The sequence below is a fragment of the Heliangelus exortis genome, chromosome 1, assembly GCF_036169615.1.
Source record: "Heliangelus exortis chromosome 1, bHelExo1.hap1, whole genome shotgun sequence".
Lineage (NCBI taxonomy): Eukaryota > Metazoa > Chordata > Aves > Apodiformes > Trochilidae > Heliangelus > Heliangelus exortis.
Genome location: NC_092422.1, coordinates 30,274,741 through 30,289,858, shown reverse-complemented (window position 1 = coordinate 30,289,858; position 15,118 = coordinate 30,274,741). Strand labels below are relative to the sequence as shown.

The following is a 15,118-nucleotide window of genomic DNA, read 5'->3' as shown; positions in this document are numbered from 1 at the left end:
AGACTTTTTGTACTTTATACCAATATATTAAGTATTTCAAAATCCACAATAATGAAAAATTATAAAGAATTTAATTTTTTTAGGCTCCTGAACAATGACTCTTATTTTTAAATCAAGCCTATCTTGGAGGTAGGGTTGTTTTATAAATAAAAATACAGACTACACAAAAAGGAGCACAGAAAGTCAGTGCACAAGAGGAGAGAGAATATCTTAGCCAGGTAGTATCTTCAAAAAGAGAAAGAAATTGTCTTCTACATTTATAGATCACATTATTCTTGATAAGACTATTTTTTTGGTTTATTTTCTCCACAGAAAATGAGAATGTATTGACAAATTACACAGTCTGAACAGATATTAATGAGCATAAGAAAATTGTAGGGAATAAGAGAATGTATCTCTATTGAAATAAAACATAAAGCAATCTAATATGATTTTTCAAACAGCTAAACATAAATACCACAATACTGGGAATATAAGCACCTATATATATAAAAATAGATAGATACAGAAACATTTCAATCAGGAAATACCTGCAATACAGTAAGAGAATTTGCAAAGGTAGTTTACAGTCTGAGTGATCAGCAACACAGAGAACATCATGTCTTAAATCTTAAATGCTGAATCCTGAGTGTAATCCTCCTCATCTAACTAGCAGCACTCAAGGACACTTTTTCAATGCCTTCAGGGTACAGATCATTGAAACCTTTGTTCTACTTTCTTTCAAGTTTGTATAGAATATCTTATTTCTAAAACTGAAAAGAAAAACAACCAGCACTAGAATTGCCATTCACCAGTAATGCCTTTTGCAGAGCTGTGCCCTTCAGTTTTTCCTCAAGCCCACTCTTGCCATCCACCACTGGGGAGCCTTCCAAATGAAGTGTGAAATAGTTTAAAGAGTTACAGAAGTAATGGCTCTTATAAACTATCTCCAGTTCCACTGTTTTATGCTGCAGGTGCATCAGTACACCAATGCCACAAAGCTGAAAACTAAATATTTTGCTCCACTGGGCAATGTGCTCTCTGTAAGTGATACAGACCAAGGAGGGTGTAACTGGAGAGCAACATAAATGTCTAAAGCTTGGAAAAAAGGCCTGGGAAGGTTCAGTCTGGAGGAAGGCCTCAAGGGAAGAGGTAGGGGAAATACTACATTAAATAACAAGGATAACAAACATAAAAAGGATCAAACTGTCCAAGAGAATTGTCAAATCTCCTTCAGATACACTGAGCTGAACTTTGCATTCAATTATCAGGAATTGTTTTAAGAGCAACCAAGTCCATGCCACCACAAAAGATTATGTTCACCAAGACTCCCACGCCTGCTGGAGCACCCATATGGTGCCAAGCACCATGGAAGCTGCCGAGTCAGGGGGCTACAAGATGTCAAACCAAACACCTGTCCTGAGGTATCCCCATTTCCCAATGCAGGCACAGCCAGATGCTGATGACAAGTGACAACCATGGTTCCAGCCCTCAGCTGAGCAATATGCCCTGTGCCCTGGCACTGCCATAAGCAGAGCTCTGGGAGGATGTACAAACCTTGCATGCAGGCTTGAGGCTCTGGCTCTCCATCTTGGTCAGCATCTTACCAGTTTGCAGCTCAGAGACAAAAGCAAATTACTGGGGTTTAACATTATACACACCTGTCCTGGCTGTGTGTCTGTTCTTAAGAGGAGGCAAAACATAAACTGAATCAGCAGAAAATGTTTATCATGATCAAAAGTCTACCTTCATGGATTTTGTCCTGTGTTTGCCACAGGCTAGGAGTGCACAAAAATACCACAGTTCAGCTGATGTTTGGAAGGTTATTAAGCAAGAGCAAACTTTTCTGTATCTGGTCCCTCTGGTTAGCTAAAGCCAACATATTTGCCACAGTGCGGCCTGGGAATAAAACACAGAGTTAATCATGCAGAAGTGAACCTGCACGGGGAAAAAGTGAGATGGAAACCAGCAGGAATGAGAGGTCCAGGAGAAGGTATGAGTCAGAAACAAGCAGGAAAGCAAAAGACCTGCACTCTGCTGTTGGCACCCAAATCTCAATTCTCCAGTACCCACAAGATTGTAGAGCAATTCTGGAAGTTAAAATTTGGTCCAAAGAATAAAAGTAAAAACTGAATTTCTAAGTGTCAAGATGGGATTTAGATTTAGCAGCTTGGTTTGGGCTCAGCATGCTACAGCACAGCAGAAAGGCAGGTGCTTCAGCCAGCACCCCATTTTGGATGATCTCAACAACCTTCTAAAACTACCAGGAAATTGTCACAGTGATGGATCAAATCAGGAAGCCAAAATGGTAGCACTCAGCCCAAACTCAGCTTGCACAGCTTTCTCTCTTCCCTGAAAACACTAAGATGCCATTAGCTAGCATATGGTCGTGGGCAGACTAAACCAACAGGGGAGAGTTTGCTGTGGAAGTGTGGTGGACTTACACTGGACTCAAAAAAGCCTTGGAATTCAGGTGTGGCCATGTTTATACCATCCCCAGGTCCCAAAGCAGCTCAGTTAGCAGAGTGCCAGGGATGCAGTGAGCATGCCAGAGCCAGCTGGAGCACCTGGTAATCACAAGCTGAGAGGAGCACAGAGCATCCATATGCAGGCAGGCCAGGCACTGAGCTTGGCAGTGCCAGCACTGAGCCAAGTCACCCCCTGCAGAGGTGTCCCTGTGTTGTAAGTCAGGTTTGCCAGCATGCCCAGAGAGCTGACACCATTTCACATGAAGATTAAGACTTAAGCTAGTGGCATGTCCATCTCTGCTTCCTTTACTTTCTTTTCCATAATGTATTTCCTCATCCTTTGCCTCTGCACCAGAGTATTTGTTGTCCTTTTGTTGGCTATGCCCAAACACAGTATTATCCTGTATGTTCCTTATTGAATCATAGAATCATAGAATGGGCTGGGTTGGAAGGGACCTCAGAGATCATCAAGCCCAACCCTTGATCCACTACCACTGCAGTTACCAGCCCATGGCACTGAGTGCCACATCCAGTCTCTTTTTAAATATCTCCAGGGACGGGGAATCCACTACTTCCCTGGGCAGCCCATTCCAATGTCTGATCACCCTCTCAGTAAAGAAATTCTTTCTAATGTCCAACCTAATCCTCCCCTGGCACAACTTGAGACCGTGCCCTCTTGTCTTGCTGAGAGTTGCCTGGGAAAGGAGACCAACCCCCCCCTGGCTCCAACCTCCTTTCAGGGAGTTGTAGAGAGTGATGAGGTCTCCCCTGAGCCTCCTCTTCTCCAGGCCGAACAGCCCCAGACTGACCATCTCACCACAGCTCCTCATCAGGCTGTGCATCAAGGGAACATCTTGGGGTTTGTGCAAATCAAGGTTTGTGCCCTTCTGAAAAAGCCCTCTGCTGCAGGAGTTAGAAGAGCTTCCTTCCCACCCTTCAAGCATTATGAGGGGCACAGCAACCCCCTCATCCAGATTACCAGAAATCTTACTGCAGTTACCCTGCCACCAAACACTTGGCACTGGCTTTGACCACAGTGAAGCCGGGCAGCTCTGAATCACCTCAGGGGGCTGTAAAGATGAGCACATCTGCTTGAAGGATGGAGAGTTAGGACATTTCTCCTGTGTAGCAAAGTCAGAGCTCAACTCTAAGCAGACTCTTCAGAACAGTGGCAGGGCAGTGGGCAAAGCAAGCATTTTGCTAAGCAGCCACTTCCAGTTTCATAGACTAGTTCGGTGTTTTTAACAAGAAATTTCAGATTGTGAAAGGAAATAAAATTCTCAGCATTGGTAAGAATACCCTATCAGCACAAGATTGAGAGGTCTGACAATGCTGTAGATACATATTTTTTTTATTTTTTTTTTTTTAATTCTGGGTGAAGATTGCAAAAGAAAGGAAAGAAAGCCCCTGATGGATTTGGCTCTGGCAGTCAAAGAATACAATTTCAGTAGTCAAGCATTCTAGTGACTCTGCTTCCCTTTCACACAAAATGATGAGAGACTGTTAGCAGCTATGCAACAATACATCTTCAGACTTTACTATTTTGAATTTGATTTTTTAATGGATTTCAACAGAACCAGTATTATTCCTTCCAGCTTTAAAGGTGTCAAGGACAGGGTGCTGAATGGGGCAGCATTTTCTTTTTCAGTCTAAGCCTCTAATTTCCCCACTTTCCTCCACCTTTTTCTTCTGCACAAACTTTTTTTCTGAATAGACATGAACAGGGGCAATTTGGGAATTCACTTTCTACAAGTTAATTTCATGGCACTTAGCAGACAAAGTGAAGTAACTTAAATGCAAGCTTATTATTAGAAGCAGCTTCAAGCACTTGTCATCCTGGTGATTTTTTCTCCACAGCCTGAAACCACATCCTTTATAGAACTGGAGGAGGATGTACAAAGTTTCATTTCAATTTTGCGTTTGAACAAGTATTTTTCTTAACTTAATGAGGACCATTTTATTATCACTTCTCAGCCTTGACATGTCATATCACACCTTTTCAAAAGCAAGAGAACTATTACTCTTTAACACCAGCTGCTCACCTTGTACTTGTAATAGCTGAGTTTGAATATCAACTAGTGAATGAGATTACAACATGCCACATCCCATATGTATTTCATGTGTTCAGCCTCCATGAAAGTTCACCTGATGCCACCCTAAGATGCTTCTAAGGTGTTTTCTCACTCCCAGTCACTCTGAAATACCACCCAAAACCTGAGAGTTTGTATGGAAACAACTCACACACATACTTAGAGGCTTCAACAGAGCTTCTGACCCCTGATTTGCTTGCAGCAAATGCATATCCTGGCTGTTTCTAGAAAATACCAAGCAGCACACAAGTTGGAATAAAGCCACTCTTTAGCATAGAGGTACCCTACGTGGGCCCCTCATGTTCCCTCTGCTACACATTTCCTTCAGAAAGCCTTCCAGGTGAATTCTAGTCTGTGCATTTTTTTTTCTACTGACAGCCTATGACTTCAGTTTTCCAACTCCTCTGTTCAAACTTCAGTCATCCCACTGCCTGAAAACCTGGACAGTTCTGAGGATTTCCTAGTACTCCAGCTTTAAGCATCACGTTCAAAAGGACTTATGGACAAAAGGCCAAGTAAGCTTTATCATTGCTGAAATGTGTCTTAATCTGAGACCTATCTTGAAGGCAACTTGAAATAACAAAGATTTAACAGTGAATATAACAGTTTTTAGAAATAACAATCTTCCCTGGCCTGCTTCAGCATCTCAGATACCATCTTCCACTTTAATCAGAGTTAGCTAAGGAAATCACAGTTTAAGTGGTTTCATCCCATTCAGACTGACAGCAAGCATCCCCCTCCTTGAGGGAAGGTAGCAAACTCCAGTTTTGTTCACTTCTTTTTTTGAGTATTTGTTTCCCACTCATATTACATGGTTTGTTTGAACTTGCCTTTCCCTCATTGCTCATTCTCATTAACTATGTACTACTGTAGAATTTAATTTGTACGCTCCAAGTTTAGGAATTAATTCTGTGTCAAGCATTATAAAGAGACAGAGAAACTCTTTCATATCACATCACAGCCAAAAATATTAATCATTCCTTGCCGTAGATGCACAACAGCTTTTTGTCTGCAAGCATCATATGAAGATGGATAACAGCTTTAAATTACTTTTTCCTCAAAAGCTTACTCGATTTTAGGGGAGATCCCATCATCTGATCAGAATCTGTGTGGATATATTTGCTGTAGCCTTAAATTCTGTAGGGAGCTCTAACCAATTGATTAGTTATTTACCTCAAACCTATAGCATTGGGGTTTGTATCCCAGACCAAATCCGGGCAAAGAGTTACACCCATGAGAAAACTCCCATATCCAATTTCTCCATACCCTCCCTGCCCACCCCAAAACAAACAAACAAACTAAAAAAACCAAAAAAACAAAAAAACAAAAAAACAAACAAACAAAAAAACCCCACAAAAACAAAACCAAAAACCTAACCAGGAAAAAAAGTAGGAAAATTATGCACATAGCACAAATAAGTTAACCAGGGCTGCTCTCACTGTACTGTGGATATATGCCAGCTTGAGGGCAGGCAGTACACAAGGTCTTTCATGTTTGGAAGCAGCAGAAAATAAAACATAGATTGTAACTCAGGAATGGTTGTTTGCTCTCCTGAAAGTCAGTCATTAAAGTGCTGAAGGATTTCAAAGATGCCCAGATCTTAATAGTCCCCATATCATTACTACCTAGTAGGCATTCATGGGTTACAATGGAAAGCTGCTGATTGCTGTTTTCAGTTGCAGTCTGCCACCACTTCACAGTGTGGCTCCACCTTTTTCATCGAGAAAGAAGGGAAGGAAAACTTTGAAACAGATTTTCAGTTTCTGTCAGCAGTGTTTGGGAAGGCGGGGAAATAAAAAAAAAAAAAAAAGCAAGCTAAGCAAACTCAGCACATAATAATAATAACATTACATGCACTGTTACTAACTTCTCAGAAAAAGCACTTTTGGGGAAAAAGACTGTGAATAATTCACTTTGGTCAGCTAAGCATATATATATATTAAACACATGTCCATAAAACTCTACTGTCAGTTCTATTCTGTCTTGTATCTGCAAGCTAGAGCATATACAAGCTCTCTAAGAACTGTCACTTGAAAACCAGAGATGGACTGAGCCTACATCTCAATAAAGCCTAAAATAAAAATGAGGGCTGAAACTTTGGTTTTACTTTTGTCAGCATGGAGTTGTTGGAAGCTGGTTTTATGTCCTGGACTGCATTCAGATGTATGCTGGAACACTGCTATATCCATCTGTTAAGCCAGAGGAAGTATTTTTAAACTTTCCGAGATGAAATATTAGGAGACAGAAAACAAGGAGCTAGAACCAGATTTGAAATTGCACTTTGAAAAAAAAAAAAAAATGCCAAGAAACCAACACTAGCAACATCAAACACATAGAACTGACCACTGCTATCATATGATGTGTAAGCCATGGTATCAGGAAGCCTGCCAGAACAGCTTGAGTCCCATGGAGAAAGCATTGTTCATAGGTAGGCTTCAGGCTTACTACAGGTGGTTCTGACTGGAGAAGGACCAGCTCCTGGTGTACAGTGCCATTCACAGGCTCTCTATAAATTATTTCTGCCTTTGGAGGTACACAACTTGAGTAAGGTGGAGAATAGGCTCCTGATACACCCACCACCATCTCACCCAGGCGCCTTGCTACTTACTACTTCTCTTGCTGTTGTTGGTAGTCTGATGCTTGGCCAGATTGCTCCTTTTCAGATGCTGTCATCTTCTGCATTTTCTCAGCCTCTCTTTTATCGTTGTCATCCCAGAGGTGACCCTGAGAGGAAAATGAGGTACTGGAGGCAGCAGCTGTCCTGTCCATGCTGCCTCCCCTCCATCCTCTGATGCCAGACATCACTTCCAGAGTCCCTTGCCTTGTCAGAAGGGAGTCCTGCAGCTCTGGATAGGGAAAGACTCAAAACTGAGTTTTTACAGATTGGTTTCAATTCCCTGTAAGACCCGCCCCTGGCTGAACTCTGGCCTGTATGGCATGAAAATCCAGGCACTGCTCCCTGAGTCATCAGAGCAGAAAGCAGAAGCTCAGTTTGAGCTTCTCAGCCACAGCACCCAAGCAGATTGGAGTCATGGGATGGCAGCAAAACTCATCCATACTCTTTTATAAAAAAAAGAGTCAACAACAGTTTGTGCAGCCTTGGAATTGACTGCTACAGCAGAAGCGCAGTGATCTCTGGCTGAAAGCCAATTTCTGACAATTTTTTACCACAGCACTTCAAATTTACCTATGAGAGAGGGGGATAACTCTAGGGAAGTGGCTGTTTTCTGTTTTCCAGGAGTGTACAGAGAAAGATGAAAGTGAAACTCAAAGCTAACCTGAGCTAAATCCTAAATCAGTGGTCCTGGACAACTCGAATTCTGCCTTTGAATTCTGCTCAATCAGAAAACTAATTTACTTCGGCTTTCCTAATTCTACCTGATGAGTAGAGGACAAACACATGACCTCAAGCAAAAACACAGATACATCCAGTGGACACATCTTTTTAGCATGGAGACAAACACATAACCACTCAGGAGAGGTTATATGTGGTGCTTTATTTCAAGGCCCCGGGAACCAGGGGTACGCACCCAAATCTGGCTCCAAAGTCAGTCACAGCACGGCCACAATTTATCCCGGAAAATTTCGCAGTCTAATTACATATTCAACAGGTTACAGAGTTTTCTAATACATATGCATGTGTAGATTGCTTCATCAGTGAACTGTGACACTGGCCCCTTCTGTGCTTGCCTCTCTCTGGTGGTCGTTAGGATGAAGTAAACAGTCTTCCTCTGATGAAGTAAGACGTCTTCCTCTGTGTCCTTTTCACCTTCCTTCTCTTGGTTAATGTCCAGCTGGTGTGTGATTACTTCCAAATTGTTTTTGCTACCAGCTTCCTTCTATCTCTACTCGACTAACTTTGATATGCAGAGTCTTATCCTTATCTCGCTACTTAAATGCTGAGTACATAGTTTTCCTACTCCCAACAAAGTACCATTCTTTACAAGGTAAAACCTTTACATGTTTCCACATTCCTATTTTCTTCTACCTCTAATTCTAAAATAATCAATTCTAAAATATTAAGATTTGGAATATATTTCTTTTACTTTCTTTCTATCCCAACAATCTGACCAGTGGTGTTGTAGCTATCAGATGAAGTGCTGGAGCATCTGCAGGGATGAGAAAAACTTCATTTGTACACTAATTCTACAGAGAACCTGGAGTGCAATGGCTGTGGGGTGCAAAGGGATCACCTGGTGTCTAGTAGTCTGCAACCCATCTAGGTCTGGTGGTCCCTTGCAACCCACCAAAACCATCTTGCTTCTGGGCCGTGATGGATTTACCCTGGTCCAGACACACAGAAATGCTATGGGAGAGTCCAGTGCAGTCACTCCTTGGGGACAGACAGCAAAACTCACCCAGAGGCCCTCTCCCTACCTTCTGCTAAACCTTGATTTTGCTAATCCCAATCTCTTCTAGCAAACCTTGAGACATTTGCAGAAGCCACTCCATCTTGGCAGCAGTCTGTCTTTTTGGATTTTTAGGGAAGAACTGGTCTCTGGGACACTTTCTAGGGAAGTGGCTCAGCTTGGGGGTGGGATGGATGTCAATTATCTTTTAGCTGCCTGTGTCATTAATCATTCTGCTTACTCACAGTGCTCCCAGGAAGCTGCCCAAGAGGCCAGGGTAGGCTACAGCCTTCTTTGCCCCATGTCTTTTAAAGCCATATGCTGTGGGCAAATGACTGAGTTTAGTCTGTAAGACATTGTTGGGTCATATTTTGTTCTCAACAGTGATTGGGTTCTTACCACAAATCAAAAGCATGGGATTTCAAAAGCTGGGTAATCCCCTAAATTGTCCAAGAAGGCATTAAGGTGGGGCAGAAGGCTTCAGGCTCACTGTTCTGCTTCCTGTGGGCTGCCAAACATAGATGAAAGCAAGGCTTGGGGAATATCTCCTAACCCAGGTTCCCCCTCCTTTCCCTCTCTCTCTCTGTTGTACAAGGTGCTGGCAGATGAAGGTAAGCATCAAGCTTAGTCCCTTATGTAGGACTATGGGGTACATACATGAAGTGTAGAAAGACTACAGGGAACATAAAATAATAATAAAGGTATCTCTGAGGACTGCAAAGATTTGTGGGATAAGAGCTGTGCCTACTGGCACCCTATTTGGTAAAACTCCAACTTCACATATGTATTCTTCTTAGCCCATGCAGATTAATGTCTTCATAACCCAAATTTAATTACAAAAATTTATTTTAATCAATGTGGCCATCGATGCTCTGTGTTCAATCTTAAATTGTTATGTAAAATTCACATCTGTTTCCTGTTGAAACTGAGAAACTTTTGGCTACAAACAGTAAATGTAGAATATAAGTAGTATGCATCTACATTGCTAAAAAAAAAAAGGTGGGGTGAAAAGTGAACCTAAGCACTAGAAGCTCAATCACATTGCTTCAGTGCTCATTTTATTTCTTAGCTCTGTTTTGGATAATACAAACTCTCCCCAGGACAACATCCAGGTCTGGCTCTGAGGATGGTTCATCCCAGACATGAGCTCCAGAGAGTCAGTATGAATACAACTGTACCAGGTTTCCTTCACTGTAAACAGCCCTCCAACAGTGTCCCAGCAACCTCTGCAACACAGAGGGACAACCAATTCCATATTACCTTCACCAGGCTTCTCCTAAATACTAAGGCTCCTCCTAGCCTACTGGGGGCTACTCTTAGGCAGCATACATATGAGCAAGTCTGCTAGCTGGATTTAGGACAAAAGATCAGTCTCTGGCCCCAGAGACTGATTATTGTTGCCTCTATTATTATTGTTGCCTCTACCAACTTTTTAGATTTTATTTTGTGGAAGGAAAGTTCTTGGTAGAAAATGATCTTTCGTTTGCTATGAGACAATCCTTCTGTGGACATGTAAAATATTAAGAATTCACCATACTCTGCCCTCACCTATGTCTTTCATGAAATTACAGTAATAAACCAAAACAATTTCTGTAGAGGAATATTCTACATTGAACCTTCTTTCCAACTCAGTTGCAGCATGCACTATAACAAAAGTGAGAGATGTCAGAGATCATTTCTCACTATAAGGGGTACTAAGAATCCCCGTCAGCCACCTCATGCTTTCTTTGGAAGTGTCACATGAGATGAAGTTCTTGCCTGTGGAAGAAATAGTATCAAAAAAAGATAAAGAAAATAAGTATTTAAAACAATGTTATGTCCCACACCTTTCCTTCCCTAAGAACGCCTGTTCACTCTTCACTATTTCACTGTTGGTTTAGGGATTTAAAGGTTTTGCATTTTTTAAGTTTTTTCCATGACCACAGACGCTCTTCGTTAAAAGCTAAGATTTTCATTTAATCCAAGGAGACCAGAAGCCTAAAGCCTGAAGAAAAGCATCAAACTGCAGGAGACTTCTAAGAAAGACAGCCAAGACAGGCTAGATTTCCTACAGCCCATTCTCTATTTTTCCCAGGAGCCAGCAAATGGTATCAAGTCAAGGCCTTGACTGCTGGAGAACCACATTTTCTTCTTCTGTCAGCTTAAACACTGAGTATGATGCTCAAGGGCTCACATGCATAATTTTTCCCTGGATATTTTGGCTAGGTAGGTAAGGCACAGAGCTCAATACATTACGGAGCATACCGTGCGGTTGATCTTTGGGAACAATTCCCTGTATTTTAGGACAATATAGAATCATACCTATAATTTGCAATGCAAGCAGTGGTTTTGTAACTATGATGATCATCATCACAGAATGGTTAGTTTTGGAACAGACCTTAAAGTTCACCTATTTCCTACCCCATTGCCACAGGCAGGGACACCTCCCACTAGACCAGTTTGCTCGAAGCCCCATCCAACCTGGCCTTGAACACTGCTAGGGATGAAGCATCCACAGCCTCTCTGGGCAACCTGTCAGTCTCTTACCACCCTTACACTAAAGAATTTCCTCCTAATGTCAAATCTAAACCTACCCTCTTCTAGTTTTAAACCACCACCCCTTGACTTACCACTACACTCACTTGAAAAAAAGTCCCCAGAGCTTTCTCTTCTCCAGGCTGAGCAACCCCAACTTTCTCACCCTGTCTTTATAGGAGAGGTGCTCCAGCCCTCTGATCATCTTTGTCACCCTCCTCTGGACTTATTTCAAGAGTTCTATGTCCTTCTTATGTTGGGGACCCCACACCTGTACACAGTATTCCAAGTAGGGTCCCACAAGAGCAGAGTGGAAGGGGAGAATCACCTCCCTTGATCTGCTGGCCACGCTTCTTTCAGAGCAGCCCAGGTTGTGGCTGATGGCATACTGAAAATTTGGTATGATGGCAAGTTGAAACCCAAAATTTAAATATGCATTTTACTTTGCCAAGGTTTTCCTGGCTGAGTACTCTGTCTTGCTGTACGATTGTGAATGGAAAACCTTAAAATAGACAACACAGTAATGTTTAGCTCTACTTTTAAAAGACTTTATCTGAAACGTGCTTATGCAAGCAAAGTATTTGAGCTCACCATAGACCAAGCCCATAAAACATTAATATGAATGAAAGCTGTAGTGTTGTTTTTATAGTTTTGTTAGGAGCAAGAGTGCTCTGTTTTGAGGACAGGGTGTTCTGCAGGGTTAATAGCACTAATTGTTGCAGATCAGGAGGCTGAAGAAATAAATTTCTGTGCTTCCCAGAGAGATAACCCCAGAAGAAGGGTGGAACGTCAACATTTGGCCAACATTTATTCTTGTTTATATTTAGGACAGGAACTTGTCAGGCCCAGCAAAAAGAATGTCATTAGGTGTGACAAGTGCGTGTGTGTGTCTGTGCTGGGTAACCTATTTAGGAGATTTAAAATGCTTCACACCCACCCTACTTTATGGACAAAAAGCTGAAATTGACAATAGTTGTCAAAAACTATCATCTTCCACTCCCTAAAATAAAAATGACCCTTGCTTCCTCTGCAGTATCCTTCAGCATTACAGCATTAGAGTAGCAGCTAATACTACTTCACTAAAAGACCTGGGGAAATTGAAAATACACTTGACCAGATGTCCAGAACTTGCTATATTGAGGTTCTGAAGTAGTGCCTGAAAATTATTGCTACATTTCATTAGTATTCTTATGCCTGGAGAGTGCTGTGCACATCTATATTGCTATACAATTAATATTAAATAGTAAAGCAGGGCTATTTTAAAGGTCTGATATTAAAAAACCAATCAGGCCTACCAGTGAGTGTTGTATATTATTAAAATTGCCTGCAACAAATCTACTGGAAAAGACAATTGCAAAATTAACTGGTAAACTACACAAATGCTATCAGAAAGAAAGAACTCTTACAGCTATTGCTCCACAATTGTGGCTAGAAGGAAAAAGTCCTTGAGTATGGTACTAAAATAGTATTTGTAAAACTCCTGAACGTATCTTTTTTCTTAACAGTTTTTAATGCAGACAAGATTTACTTACACATATATTATTTTAATACTCTTATTCACTAAAGATACCTGAGCCTCTTGCTGTATGTACCATCTTCTTCAAGGGATAATTGTACTCTCGTAATTCCTGAAGGCCATGATTAGTTCCAGCTTAGGATTTTGTATAATATACTTCCCCGTGGTAACTAGTCAACCAAAAGTGTCACACAGACAATTATTACAGTATCTAGAAAGAACATTACATTCTTTATTGTTTAATGTTTCAGAATATATTACTTAAGAAATTAATGAAAGTCCACAGCTCATGCTTCTTTTTGCTTTTATGGTGTATTGTGGTAATTAAAGAAACATACAAATGGTTTTAGGAGCAATGAACTCTTCCAACCTCTAATCCTGGTGCAGTGGCTGGGAAGATTTATTCTTTATTCATTTGTATGCACACGACAATTCAGCAAGGCTCAAGTACAGACTCTGCCAATTTTATACGATACGCCTTATGATTTCCTTGATAACTCCCAATTATCCTCTCTTCTCTGCCTGACCTCAGAAACTTCAATCTTTGGCATGGAACTTTAGTCCTTGCCACTCTAATGTCACTGGTCACATGCCACACGGAACAGGGTCTGTTGGAATTTCTCAGTGGTAAAGGGTAAATCCAAAAGGCTCTCCCTCCTTGTTATCAATTTCACAGGTTTTAATCTTATACCTGTTTCAGATTCTCCAGTCCTGACAGAGACTCTCACCAGCCTTGATCCTGCCTGCACCATGGAATGCTGTAGCACAGACTGCTGGGGGAAGTAATTTACAGGAAAAGTATGCAGACAATTAACTTAAATGGCATAACAAATACAGACAAGATGGCTACATATTAATAGTGACAATTTGCTGGAACATACCAGTGTTTAGGATTAAATTAAAATAGTAATGGACAGATTGTCTCTCCCAGCATCATCCTGTGCACAGTGCAGCACACAGCTGTGCCATGCTGAGAGGAGATTTGGGAGAGAACCATAACCACAAGACCCAGCTGCTTCTGTTCCTCCCCTCCCTGCTTCCAAGGTAAACAACCTATGGTCTTTCTCTCCCAGCACAGGATTTCTTTTTGTTATATTCACTATATGGTTGGCTCTGCTTAATCTATATTTTTCCTGAGTCTCACTGTCCAGAAAGTGGTACTCGTAGCACAGTTTGGGATTATGAGGATGACAGAGGAATCAGAGCAGTTTTCCATCTCAGAGCTTGCCTAGATGGACCATAGTATGTCTTTGTAGGGCAAATTTTGCTTCTCTGTCAATGAAATGTTTCTAGAGTGCATTGGTGATAACTTCCTTGCAAAGGGGGTGTCAAGGAGCTGGTAGGGAATTTGCTCTTCTGGATACAAGACAGGGAAGAACTTGGCTGCAGTGACCATGAGAAAACTGGAGCAAAGGAGAATCACAGTCCTGGACTTTGGGCTTCACAGGAGCAGAGACTTTCACCTGTTTAGGGGTAAAGGGGTTTCAGCTTGGAAGGATCCCGTGGGATACAGTACTGAAAGCTTAAGAAGCTACCTTAAAGCTGAAGAACAATCCATCCTGAGAGCAGGAAGTCAGCCAAGAGGAGCAGGAAGCCTGCATGGATGAACAAGCTGCTCTTGCCTAAAATATTAAGATAAAGTGTACAGGAGATGGGAGCAAGGGGCAGGTGATCCAGGAAGAATGCAGAGCTACTGTCTGGATGTACAAGAAGAAGGATCTGGGGAAGTGGTGAAGCCGTGGTGAAGCAGTAATTCCTTGTGGAATTACCAAGTGTACCATAAGGCAGCAAAATGTTTAGGTTTCCTGACTCTCCTGTATTTTACATGGATTTTATGTGGTACCAGTTAGGTAGATTTTTTTAAAATTATGCTTGTATATCTAGATATTAAAGAAATTTTTCTAATCCACTTCGGGTTTTAGCGGTCCAGAACTGCAAAACAAGGTTAAAATTCATTATTTTTGATGTTCTGCTGATTTTAGTTGACTGAATCTTTGAGGTTTTTCAAACCAAAGCAGCTATTTTTGATTAGAGACAAGAATGTGTGTTTCTTGCAGTTGTCTGGACAAACACATTCAGTGGATAAAATGAGTAACTCACATTTACTTTATTTTCCCATCAGACTCAAAGATGCTACTTTTATGAGAAAGTATTATGAGCACATGTTGCACAAGCTGGAAAAAATATATATTGTTTTCTTCA

At 41.4% G+C, this 15,118-nt stretch overlaps 1 protein-coding gene across 3 annotated transcripts in view; it reads right to left on the bottom strand.

The window, feature by feature from the left end:
* The window catches only part of EPSTI1 (epithelial stromal interaction 1), a 54,207-nt gene extending 46,766 nt beyond the window's left edge, over positions 1-7,441 (bottom strand). For 2 of the 3 annotated variants that reach the window (XM_071740051.1, XM_071740061.1), the window contains exon 1: positions 7,146-7,440. In XM_071740051.1, the coding sequence (XP_071596152.1) occupies positions 7,146-7,339 (194 nt within the window). In that variant the 5' untranslated portion in view covers positions 7,340-7,440. Of the gene's footprint in view, positions 1-7,145 lie in introns of all 3 variants that reach the window. The other variant, XM_071740071.1, reaches the window with a different exon arrangement.
* Between the last annotated feature and the right edge of the window lie 7,677 nt (positions 7,442-15,118).